This window comes from Denticeps clupeoides, chromosome 13, assembly GCF_900700375.1.
Source record: "Denticeps clupeoides chromosome 13, fDenClu1.1, whole genome shotgun sequence".
Lineage (NCBI taxonomy): Eukaryota > Metazoa > Chordata > Actinopteri > Clupeiformes > Denticipitidae > Denticeps > Denticeps clupeoides.
In genome coordinates, this window is record NC_041719.1 from 11,622,437 (window position 1) to 11,635,607 (window position 13,171).

Genomic DNA, 13,171 nt, shown 5'->3' on the forward strand with positions numbered 1-13,171 from the left:
CGCCCGTGTGAACACACAATGTGATGTGTATTCCTGTTCTTTACAACAATTACCTCAGCACGTACTCACTCATTCTCAGCTACCACGATGACGTTTACTGCACCAAACAATCCTGTCCAAAAAAGGACATTTATAAACGTCCATCCTTCAGACTTCTAAGAGCAATGTTAGCTAATAAGAAAAGACAAGGTCTTGTGAGAGAAGGGAACCTAAGCTCAAAATTACGATCCAGTGCTTCATTAAGTGAAAAAGAATCATTGTGTTCTTTTAATATGTTCAGTATAAAAATATGTGAGCATTGTGTAAACAGAAATGTATAGGAAATGGAGGCAGTGAAATTAGCCACTACCTAGCATGATGTTAAGTGAAAGTGATTATATGTCCTGTGATACGCAGCACTCAGTGTACACAATGAAATGTGACCTCTGCATTTAACCCAGCACTGATGAACAGTGTGCAGCCATGAAAGGCGCCCAGGGAGCGGTGTGTGGGGACGGTACCTTGATCAAGGGGACCTCAGTGGCACCTTGATGGTTGGTGGATTCAAACCTGCGACCCTCCAATCACTGGCCTAGTACAGTACAAGCAGAATCACTGAGGGCTGTACAGACTCAAGCTCAGATGCAACGACTGAGCTTGTCGAGATGACAGTGTGCAACATTTACCTCCCATACAATGTCTAGAACCACCCATCCGCTTTCATTCCATTCCGGGTAAGGAAATGGACCCGTAGGTGCCACTGAGGTGCCACCGTCCCCACACACTGCTCCCCAGGCGCCTGTCGTGGCTGCCCACTGCTCACCAAGGGTGATGGTTAAAAGCAGAGGACACATTTCATTGTTTGACTGTGTGCTGTACTTGCTGTGCATCACAATGACAATCACTTCACTTCAAAAAAAGCCTTGTAAGTCCTATAATTATGTTCAGGTCATGTCCCATGCCAGTGAGTTGAATAAATTCTTAAATTATTAATCAAGACCCACATTTTTTCTCGCTTGATTATTGTAATATTCTGGGCCTAGGAGCCTTGTATGTACCATGTAGAGGAGTAGACCAGAAGTAATGGTGGTAAATAACGGTGCATAATGACACACAGAGGACATTCACTTCCTGTGTCTACTGCGCAGTCAGGTTTCAGTTTTCGTCCACTGCTCAAGCATGAAAAAAGATCTACCATGTTGGTGGGTTTGAAACCGTGTAGTTCTACTGGCTGTGTACAAATTCTGCTTTCACCATGTTTACTACACATATACACAAATACATGCAATCATACAGAGCCTTTTTTACACAACTGAGCACCACTTTGCATTAAAGGATTGTCACTTGTCTGTGGTGGGCTGGCGCCCCGCCCTGGGTGAGATGGACTCCAGTGTCACCCCCTTGAGTAAGAGGACAAAGCGGTTAAGGATATTCAGTGCTCCAAGAAGCAAGCAGGTCTTGCAGTGCTAAAGGTCTGCACAGTTCTGACATAATGCTTGATGAACAACGAATCCTATCTCCACGAAAACGTCCACAATGTCCACAGCTATCACCCATGCCTGGAGCAGGAGCAGCCTCTTCGGCCTCCATTACTGATCTGGTGCGAGTGTGAAACAACAGCCCTGAGGAGAATAAGGGTTCATCAGTCGATGGTCTACAGGACTGTCCCTCAGACAGCTCACCAGCTCGCTGGGCAGGACTGTCCCTTTTATCTCCTCCAACCTCCACCCAAACTCATTTTGGACTGTCTGATGTTGGAAGAGGGACTCATCTGGTGACACCACAACACTCAAGCTTCCAATGGTCAAGTCACAGAAGCTGAGCTCTTTGTCGGAAAATGTACTTGGGGCTGGTTGCCAAGACTGCTGTTCTGGCCCTTCCTCTTCCTCCATCTCTGAGGCATCTGATGTGAGGACGGGGCTGGTGACATGAGGCTTATAGAAATCGGTCCACTGGGGTTTGTATGGATCCATGCTGTCTTCCCTTGCTGGCCCGGGACAGCTGCTGTCTCTGTTTGTTGGTCCAGAGGGATACGAGAGCGATGCCGCAACTTCTTCTGCATCTGCATCCTCCACTGGAGATATGGGCGGGTCACTGTAGACTGGCAACCAAAAGGAATCAGAGCTGCATTGCTCACCCTGCAGACGAAAATAATGTATTCAAAGTGAAAGTGTGATTCATCTTTTCAGATCAATCAGGCCCAGGTTTTTTTGTAACAAGATATTATGAGTATTATGGGAATGGTAATTGCTGCTTTCTGGAAACAGTCCTCTTCAGGAGCCAAAAATAGTTGCCTTAACTTTACCTTGAGTAGCCTGATGGCATTGCTGTTTGCAGGTTTGGGTAAAGTTTCAAAAAGCCAAGCTGGTCCTAACGTCAAACAGGTTTGTCTTAACCTGTCGATAATAGGTGATTAAAAGATTTAAACCAGAATTCACAAATTCAAAAAGCCTGGCTCAGAGAAGGACACTGTGATACATGATTCGCCAGCAGTTTACCTTCTGCGGACACATTTCAAACACATCAGGTTAACAAAAATCATCAGAGGAAGGGCAGCCACAAGCCAGACTTCAGAAATCCCTCCACCTAAAAAGGACAGGCGGTCTTTATGCACGTTTGTCATTTCTAGGTCCAGCCAGTGAGTGGTTCTCCTGACAAAAAATTTTGAAGGATGAACCTCTGACCTCCTGCTTTGGGGAGGAAAGTGATGGGCTCGCCTCGGGGTCCCTCTCCAGCAGCATTCGTAGCAGACACACAGAGGTCAAACCCTGCTTCCTCAAAGTCCAACAGCACACTTCTGGGGGACGAGGCTGCAACTGTGACTGAGAGAAGAGAGCGAGGCTCTTCATGAAATCCTCACAAATAATTCTATTCCAAATGGAACCCATTGCAGTAAATATTCGGATTCCTGGTCCCTCCCCTGTGTATATGGGGACTGGCACAGCACAATGGTGCACACTGTTATCATTAACAAACGAGAGCAACCTCTGTCCAAAAAAAAAAAAAAAAAAAAGTCACCAATAGTTGTGTTTGGGTCGGGGGCTAAAGAGTTTACAAAGTGTGGTGAGAACTCTTCTCACTTCAGCTTCACAAGTGCATGTGCACGCAGCCACATGCTTTCCGTTGCAGCCCCTACTTCCTGCCCTTACTGTTTACTGCCTCCTGTTAAGAATAGCAGCTACAGGTTTTGTCTTTGGCTAGAAACGCGCTGACAGTCCTTCTGGACTATTCTGGACGATTAGACAGTGACCTGACATTTACTCTCTGTCACAAACGCTCTTTGTGTGTCTTACAGTGTCATGTGAACTGGAAGTGCATGTATGTGAAAACCACAGATTCACAGAGAAAGGTGCTCTTCTCTGTAAAACCATGAAATTGAAAGTATGCACGTGACTGGTCTGAGGGTTATGGTGAAAGCCACTTCACGTATAAATTCACTTTAATTGGATAGTGGTCAGAGAGTGGTTATCTTATCTCTTAAACTCAGGTTCCCAGGTATCCTAAGCTGTAGCATTTTGTGTTGTACTATGGTTTGTGGCCCTATGATTCAGAGGTGCTGTGTTCCTGGAACCCGAGTCCTCTGTTTCAGTAAATGGTGGAAAACCCTAGAGTCACAATGTGGGTTTGTTTGAGGTGACAGGTAGCTGTTTTCCATTGTAAGGGGCCCATGTTCATGCTGCTACACATACTGACACGAGGTTGCCGCACACACATAAACATGATCACATGTAAAAGGTCACTCACTTTTTCGCTCATAACTTTGTGTGCCATGCTTCTTGGTGTATACGCTGTAATGGGTGATGAATCCTCTTTGCTGTTCTGGGGCAAGCTCTTCCCACTGGACAAGAATCTGTCTCGATTTGGTGACCTTAATTGATCCATTCAAACCAGAGAGGGGCTCTGCATGGCGAAGAAGTGGTCAAAACACATTAGCGAACCGATGGCAGGCTAGCTACTGTTCAACAATATTTTAGGGTAAGTCTTCTAGACCTGAAAGAGCAGCGTATTTATAATATGTTATTTTTCAACACACACATATATATAATTAATCAGAAGCATTTTTAAAAGCAGCATGCTCCTACTTTTCTGTTCTGAGTAGACTTGTAGCAGAGCAGGCTCAGACAGCCCTCTAGTGGTCTCAGCATGCAATGACACGTTATATCTCACCCCAGGTCTCAAGCCTGCAAAAGACAGAGTCGGAGATGAATAAAAAAATTTTATTATCAATCCATGTATTCAAAACACAAAGTACTAAGCACCTCATCAATGTTCTGATCATTGGATTGAACATCCTTCCATTGTATTGGCAAGGTTCTCATGATGCGATACATATCACAACACATGGGACACAATGCAATTATATTATTGTGATACTGTACATATTGCGATATTCTACAGTTCACTGAAAATGTTGAAACAGAGCTGAATGCTGTGCTCGGTCTGTCATGGTTTGCGATTTCCCGGCTTTACAGCGCCATCTACAGGAGGCTGTAGCCGCACGCTGATTCTTGTCTCTGCTCGACAGCACCACCTGGTGGAATTCATTTGAATACCAAAAAACGATATTTAACCCATCACCCTGAGTGAACAGTGGGGAACAGGCGCCCGGGGAGCAGTGCGTGGGGACGGTGCTTTGCTCAGTGGCACCTCAGTGGCACCTTGGCGGATCGGGATTCGAACCGGCAACCTTCTGATTACGGGGCCGCTTCCTTAACCGCTAGGCCACCACTGCCCCAACATTAAGGGTAGCTTTGTTAAATGTGTAGTTTTTGTAAATTGTGTGTGTGAGAGACGGTTTATTATAAGGTAAGGTGGTGGGTCCTCAGAATGCAGTTCCAATAACACAATCAGTGCTGGTTTAACCGAATTTCAGAAAAACACAAAAGGGATCATGACTGCAAGGAGACAATCACAAATCAACAATATTTGAATAACTCTAACCTCTGATAAATGTGGAATTGCATTCTCGATCCAGTCTAATCCAAGAAAGATTTGAAAGCCTGCTTTGCCACTGGACTACATAGCCAAGTGTATTCATCCTATTATCATTCTTGGCCCACATCAAGTTCACAGAGTCCTGTGGTAGGGGATTATATGTCACTTTGGGTGGTGGAATGTCTGAAAGAAAAAAAAAAGATCAAGGATCCTCTGAAAAGTGATCTTGTGAACTGAGCTGTTAAACACTCCCATGCTGTAGGGGTATAAAAAATGTTTGAAAATTTATTTTTGACCAAGGATTATTTACTTAACCTTGCACAACTTAAATGTCTAAATTAATAATAAAACCCCTTTCAGGTATTATCTGCATTTTTTTCCATTATTACCTGCATGTGCGAGGTTCAGAAAAGTAGGAGGAGATCGTCCAGCTGATGTCACTAAAGTGACTTTGATCTGCTTCACTTTAGAAGGCAGATCAACTGTGCACTGTGTGGACGAGGCAGAGCAGTTAACCCATCGGCTGCAACCTCGCTCCTGGTACGCCACCTCATAAAACAACTTGTGGTAGCTTCCAGATTCAACAGGCTGGAAATGCAAACACCAAAACCCTCATGTCAGTTACCGAACATGTTTAAAAAGCTGGTTTTGAAAGACAGTGAGGAAGAGCAACAGGTAATAGCATCAAATCAGCCATTGCATTGTTTTCTCTGGTTTGTATCTTGTATACTTTGCAACTGTGTCAGCAAACACATTATAAAAGATGCTGGATTACCTTCCAGAACACGGTTACTTTCTGAAGACTGCTCTTCCAATTTTTGGTCACTACTCTCCATGCATCGGGTTTTCGTGATGGGGCTATAATAGTGAACTAAAAGTCAAATACTTGATTACTCGGGAAAACAAATGCAAAGAGGATTTTGCTTTTGGCAAAATAAAGGAGAAAAATGCAATAGAATTAGTGTCACAACTCCTTCTCTTGACAACCTGCACATCACTGACCTCAACCCCCCCCCAGGCTACCACTGATTCTCCCCGCTGTGAAGGTTCCCCATACACTGTCCCCACTTCATTGCACAACTGCCACTACTCCACCTGCCTACATGCATTTGACCTGACTGAGCGGAGCCGAGCCAAGGCGTTGGACATGCAGAAAATGGAATGAAAAGGTGCAGTGGAGATGGCAACTGCACAGACAGTGAAACCAGTCCACTGACGAGAAATGGTCCATTTTTAATTCTAACTCGGTTCTCTCCTTCAGCAGACATCTCAGAGCTGATGAAGTTTCAATTTGTTTGATACTTACGTATGCCTGGGGTTGTTGCCTCTGCAGGGCGGCTCCACATACTGCACTTTTTTGTGGTGGTGCACACTCTCACCTCCAAGTGGTACTTGCTCATCGGCATCAGACCTTTGATTGTGACCGAGCTGTTGAAGACTTCATCTGTCTGGAGAGCAACAATTTCACGTAATCACGGTAATATGGACTGCAGAGCACAGGCACAGTGAGACGGACAAAGTTAATTTAGGTGAAGCTTAAAGGGTGGTAGTAGCCTAGTGGTTAAGACGCTCGCCTGTGAACCAGAAGACCCAGGTTCGAATCCCACTTACTACCATTGTGTCCCTGTGCAAGACACTTAACCTTAAGTTGCTCCAAAGAGACTGTCCCTGTAACTACTGATTGTAAGTCGCTCTGGATAAGAGCGTCTGATAAATTCTGTAAATGTAAATGTTTTCACCTCAAAAAGGACTTCTGTTTTGTTTCGGACACGTATGAGATGCCCCAGATGAGTTGAAGATCCTGAGGTGTTCCAGCTCAGGACATGACAGTCGTTTTTTGAATAAGCGATTGTGAAGCCTGTGATGATCGGGGTGCTGGGAATCTCTGTGATGAAGAAAGAAAGACCCTGTGGTGACCATCTTCAATTCTTGCCACATGTGGAGGGTACTGTACTGTTGTTTTTGCCCTCTTTCAGAGCAACATGCAAGTGTTTTAAACTCATTATAAGTGAATATAAATGAACATGGTTCACTTGGACCTGTTCTACATTAAACCGTCAATTAAATGTGATTGCAGCATTTAGTCAGTGGAAAAAGTAACTGGAACCTCAGAAATTTAGGTCATCTCACTCACAACAACTAATGTAGACCAAGGGTTCGGTTCTCACCAATGTCTTTGAGATGAAATGTCAGAAGCTCAGATGTGACATTTCCCAGGCTGTTCTCAGCATTTACATCCACACGGTACTCTGTGTCCTCCTCGAAGTCTGATCGGAGGACAGTGATGGAATTTGTGCCTTCGCACTGATGCTGAAACGACTTGTTCGGGACCATGCTGCACCACACCATGGATGAAGATGAGTGATGAGTAAATACACTGCTCAAAGAAGAGCTGACAGATGGCTGACATCTGGGCTAACCTACTCACTGCTGAAATGTCACGGTGTATGTCGTAGGTAGAAAAGTGTTGGAATTCTCCCAAGAGCAGTTCACGCTGACAGAGCTCTCTGTCGTAAAACATCTCAAATGAGCAGGTTTATCTGGTGGGTCTGTGAAATGAAGAAGCATCATCTAAGAAACATCTGTTTTGTCATGAAGACGTAATGCACAGCCCGCTGAGAACAATGGTTCACCGTCAAGCAAAGTAATTGATAGATTGGAATCATCAAATCTCAGCTCAGAGACTATATTTTTAGGGTGGCTTCGTTGTGTCCATTAATCAGGAAATAGCTTTTGGGGGACACTTTGTGTTGTCCACCATCTGGTTTTCAAAGATAACTGGATATTTTGAGCATGCTAGGTAAAATATAAAACATTAGGAAAAAAATGTTCATCTCATTCATCAAGTAGCAAGAAATACTAGAAACCTACATCCAGACTTTAGATCCTTTCCACACACAACATGGTTGTTCACTGAGCAGAGCAGCTTAGATGTCGGGGCAGTCAGGTTGATCACTTGCAGCTTTACTGTGGAGCAGTTGACCTGCGTTTGAAGCACTTGGACCAGGTTCGAATCAGAATTGAGTGAGAGGGTCGGCCACTTGTTCGGTTTGCACTCGTTGGTTTGACAGTAGACGGTCAAGTTTGACTCTCGGTGGACCACCAGGCCGGGCTCTGCTGTCAGGTGGCCGCTGCAGTTGACCTGCAACAACCCTGATGGCAGGTGGTAAAATCTGAACTTTAGTGCAATGTTGTTTAAATGTGAACAGACCAGGTGTACCCACCATTTTTAAAAATGAGTATCTGCTGCCTACCAAAGATTTTTTTTTTATTAACGAGACACACTGCAAGGACATCAGGATTACAATACAAGTGACCATTAATTACTTAAAATCAACCACAAGATACCCTTCATCGATGCATAAACCATGTCCATTACTAAACCTGCACATTAATGCACAAACATTTTTAATATTCCAAAAATGTTCTTACAAGATGCTTCCTCACCAGCACTTCCGATCAGGCAGTTGAAGAGGACGATGAGAGCACTCCAGAAGTTTGGAAGTAAATCCATGGCCCAAAAATTAAATGGATTTTAATCTTCTTCTAGCCCAGAAGTGCATTGTACTGTGCGCACAGACACGGCCTGGTCTATTGGACAGTCGTGTCCAATGCACACCAACACACCGTCATCTGGAAAAACAAAAGACGAGCAGGACAGTTTGAGTTTTCTGAAGGACGAAGTTCGTGGCATATGCTCACATAGCAGCTTCATCAATGGTTTCTGCTCCGGTCTGGTGCTCTCATTTTAGAGGTAATGACCTAGATCTGCATGCTTTCTGCCTTGACTTGAGACTTTGAACCTGACAACTTGTCCCACATTACCAGCCCTCTTCTGTGACCACAGCACCATCAGTACTCGCTCTTTCATCAGAAATGTGTCATAATAAAAAGTCTTTTCTCTGCCTTTTTGCTCAGACAATAAGCAAGCCAGTTACATTTTAGGATGAACCTCTTTATCAGTTCACACTGTCAGAATTATCTTCCAACCAGTTGTTTCTCATGGCAACCACATCACAATGCCATCAGAGCTGTATCAGTCTACTTGGCTGATATGTGGCCTATTTAGAGGCATGCTTAAGGTGTACCCACCAAACTCAGAAGATAAACATCTGGGTTTCTTCTGCATTTGAGAGAACAATGAACACATCCAGACCACACTCCACTACAGAAGCTATCAGGAGAACAGGAACTGAAAACAAACCACCAGTGAATAAAACTCTGCTGCCACATGCACCTTCACAACCTGAGCCTTAAAAAAAAAGCCCACACCAAAAGGTGGAGAGGGTTACCGTGGACCATTTGTGAAGGAACCACCATCTTCTCAGCTTCTCTGTGTTGTCTCTGTGTGAAGTGCATGGGTGCAGGCAGTGTCCTCTCTCTTTCTTTCCATATGCAGCCTGGGAGGGAGGGGAAATTGGCAATCCCCAACATCTCACAAATGCACATTATTGTGGTCTTTGGTATCAGCGAACATATAAATACAGACGAACTGTGTGGGTTTGAGAAGTGGGCAGAAAGGCTGAATATTTATTTGTTTCTCTTTTTCATGTAAAATTAATCCCAAAAGATCTTACTGACAGAGGCAAAAGTACGTTTTTCAAAACGCTGGGCTGGGAGGGAGTTTCCCTTTCATCTGCTCATCTCTCTTTCAGTTAGCTGTCCCTGGAAATCAGATTTGTCAGTAATGAGAATTATGACTGAGAAGACCTTTATGTGACATTTGAGGCACCAGCTGCAACTGTTTCATCCGCATCTGTCATGAAGTTACTTTATGTCAAGCATGAAATGTGCAAATTATTTTAAAATTCTAATAAGGCACTTTTTCTGTGGCTTATTCCGCACCTGAATTATACTTTATAACATGGGCCTTGAAAGCATTTTAATTAAGTATATGAAATAAATACATGTTTTAAAACATTTCTAATCATTATTATTATTATTGTTGTATTTTATCAAGGGACCAAAGGTGTTTTTCAATACCCAGAAGTTTCATCTCATGAACGCTTACGTGATGGGAACAGAAGTCTTATCAAGTCATGTTTGAAGTTTCTCATTTCCTGCGCTTTGAAAACTTTTTTTTAGTTTAACCCCTCTGGTGCACACAATCCACTGTCTGGTCTATTAAATTCTACTTTCTCAAACTTTCTCAGATGTCAGCGGCAAAACAGAAATTTTATTTTACCCTCACAGTCAACACCAGTTTACACAGTTGCAGAAAAAAGGCAAATCTGTTTCTTGAAAACAGAAACCTGTCAGCACTTGCGGAAATTGTCTGGATGGTTTGAGATCCATGTGGTGCAGTGACCTGAATTAACAAGCAACAAAAAAAAAAAAAAAAAAAAAAGTCCAGGGGGACAGTTTTTGTTAAAACAAATAATATGCACAACTCACAGTAAGTTATTTACATGAGTGCTTTTCCTATTTGCTCTAAAATTTCATTTTAATGAAATAAATAAAAGTTTCCTTTGATATTACTAATAAAGTATGAGAAGAAACACCATTTTCGTTAGTGTAATATTTATTACCACAAAAATTTAGACAATAACAGGGATAGCCCCAAATAACAAAAAATGACAATGTCAATAGTGGGTTTTTCCACCATTTGTTGCAATGACAGCTTGACAGCAACGTCTCATGCTCCTCACTAGCCTCATGATGTTGTTCTAAGGCAATGTTTTCCACTCTTCCACAAGTGCTACACGTGGGGGTGGGGTTCAATCATTCAGTCTCTGCTTCAACCGGTCCCAGACGTGCTCTATGGGGTTCAGGTCAGGGGACATTGATGGCCAAACCATATGAGGCACCCCAACACCCCGAGCTGTGACAATTCTGCCACGATGTGGTGGAGCATTATCATCCATGAACAGAAAGTTGGGGGTGTGCTGGTGGAATTGGGGGATGATGATGGGTTCTATGATGTCTCTGAGGTAAGAACGTACAGTGACTGAGCCATGTACAATAACCAGATCTGTTTTGTGCCGACTGGTGACACCTGCCCAGACTGTTGCACCTCCTCCACCAAAGCAAACCCTGGGGGCCAAGTTGACCTCAGCGTATCGCTCACCTCACCTTCTCCAGCAACGCGACATTCATCAGTGAACAGGACGGTAGACCTCTGCTCCATTGTCCAGGTCACATGGTCTTGTGCCCACTGCAAATGTCGATGGCGGTGTCTTGGTGAGATAATATGATCTTTTATTAGTCCCACAAGGGGGAAAGTTACATTGTCACGGCCAGAAGAAGACAGTACAAGATAGGAGCAGCAAAAACCAATAGCACAGACAATGTTGACTGTATAATACAAAAGTTCACTGTACAAATTAGCAAATAAATAGTCAGAGAATAGAAAACATAAAACAGTGAATGTGAATATAAATAAAAATATGTCTGCATGTACATAAAATATTTTTTGAGAGATTTTCCGTATGTACAGAGTGGGTAGATATACACGTCACACTTATAAATGGATAAATGGAGAAACGTACTGGATGTGTGTATTTGTGTGGTCAGCTGTTGTAGAGCCTGAGCCTGCAGTCATCAGAGAACTTCTGTAGGAAGCAGTTGTTGGAGCTGTAGGTGAAGTCTGCAGTGATTGTGAAGAGGAACAAGGCCAGAACTGTTCCCTGTGGAGTTCTCAGATACTGTGGTCCCGTAGTCTGGGATTTGTGAGGCGCTGCAGCTTGTTCCTCAGGATTGTGGGAAGGATGGTGTTGAAGGTACTGGAGGAATCAAAGAACATGATTCTCATAGTGCTCCCAGAAGTCTCCAGGTGAGAGAGGGAACGATGTAGGAGGGAAATGATGGCATCATCCACTCCAGTGCCAGGCTGGTAGGCAAACTGAAGTGGGTCCAGTGATGAGCTCAACAGGGGCCGAGGTTGAGCCAGGACCAGCCACTCCAGGGTCTTCATCAGGTGGAATGTCAGAGCCACCGGCCTATAGCTGTTGGGGTCCTTGGGTTGTGGAGTCTTTGGCACAAGAGGTTTTCCAGAGCTCTGGAACTCTCCCCAGCAGAGTGGAGTCACCTGCGGTCGTCTGGCACTTAAGCCAAAGCAGTGGAGTCGATTGTGAATTGTTTGCCTGGAAACCCCTCGCATCTCGTCAACGGGCCTGCATCTGTGTGGCAGTTGCATTACGATGTCTGAGTGCATAGGTCCTTAGGTTCTGGTCATCATTGCAGTCGGTCACTCATGGGGCTCCCCTCCTAGGTCTGTCATGAACTCTGCCTGTAATTCTGTGTCATGATGCAAGTCTGTTAATGACACACCAAGTTCACAAGCAACATCTGACTGCTCCCACCAACTCAAAGGCACGCCATGGCCAGGTGACTCTGCTCACCTGTTAAGTGATGTTGTGTGTTCATGGTTGCTTGAATGATGAACTTGGAAGGACTTACTGACAATACCAGCTTTTTATAGCCACAGAATGTTAAAATGGATGCCACATGGAGAAAGGTTGTCTCTTGGTATTGACTCCAATATAAGGCACATCTGAACACAATAAGACCATTACATGGAAAACACAAAATGAGGTATCACCCCAATACAATTGGCTCCCTATACCAAAAATGTCTGAAGTGAAACAAAAACACTGCACGTATTACACCCATGAAGTCTCTCACAACATCCCTAACTTTTTGTGTGTAGCGTATTTTTTGTGTGTATTTTTTTTTTGTTCAAAAACTCCTTTTGATTAGCATTACTTAAAGAAATAGGCAAAAAAGGGAAAAAGACAGCCATTGTGATTTGATCCGACTACTGTTATCGCAGTAAACCACCAAACATGGCCCGTCTCAAAATGAAAAGGAGAGAAGTCATAGGGTGACTTTTCATTACAGAAAGCCCACCAGTATCTCCTTAGCTCTCCCATGCATAACAGTCACTACAGCAAACAGATATTGTGTATGTGTGAGTCTTGCATGTAAGCCACTAATTAATGCTCAAGTTAGGCCTGGAACTGATAGGGCAAGTTGTACTGACATTTACTTGGTTATTTCAGTCAAATTTTGGTGTCAGGACACTATTACACAATATTAATAAATTAACTGACAACAAATATGCAAATAAGACTTTTTTTAGTAATTACTAAAATCAGAGAACACTATCATATATAAGCTCAATTCCTTATTCCAAGAATAATGATTATTTGATTTGATCCACTGAAAAATAATTTTATAACCATGTACAATTCCATCTCGTATGATTTATGTTTTTCTAGTTATTATAGTGAGAGAAAGACAGGCAGGGGGGAAAGTA

The 13,171-nt window shown here is 43.5% G+C and overlaps 1 protein-coding gene across 2 annotated transcripts; it reads right to left on the reverse strand.

The window, feature by feature from the left end:
* Positions 1–3: 3 nt before the first annotated feature.
* On the reverse strand, positions 4–8,632 carry il23r (interleukin 23 receptor). 2 transcript variants are annotated; one of them, XM_029001128.1, is made up of 15 exons: positions 8,362–8,632; positions 7,786–8,067; positions 7,343–7,463; positions 7,083–7,249; positions 6,654–6,799; positions 6,221–6,362; positions 5,690–5,772; positions 5,304–5,502; positions 4,921–5,097; positions 4,062–4,160; positions 3,724–3,879; positions 2,664–2,801; positions 2,478–2,565; positions 2,285–2,375; positions 4–2,117 (listed from the first exon to the last, which is right to left on the reverse strand). In XM_029001128.1, the coding sequence occupies exons 1-15, from the start codon at positions 8,426–8,428 to the stop codon at positions 1,569–1,571; spliced, it is 2,505 nt and encodes an 834-aa protein (XP_028856961.1). In that variant the 5' UTR covers positions 8,429–8,632; the 3' UTR covers positions 4–1,568. The 2 variants fall into 2 exon arrangements, with proteins under 2 accessions (XP_028856961.1, XP_028856960.1); XM_029001127.1 differs by having other exon boundaries at positions 8,347–8,632.
* Between the last annotated feature and the right edge of the window lie 4,539 nt (positions 8,633–13,171).

Coding starts and splice junctions, on each gene's coding strand:
- il23r (XM_029001127.1), bottom strand. CDS start 8,428: ATGGATTTACTTCCAAACTTCTGGAGTGCTCTCATCGTCCTCTTCAAC. Junction 2,802..3,723: donor ACAAAGTTATGAGCGAAAAA/GTGAGTGACCTT, acceptor CTCTTCTCTCAG/TCACAGTTGCAGCCTCGTCC. Junction 2,566..2,663: donor TTTCCTCCCCAAAGCAGGAG/GTCAGAGGTTCA, acceptor TGTCCTTTTTAG/GTGGAGGGATTTCTGAAGTC.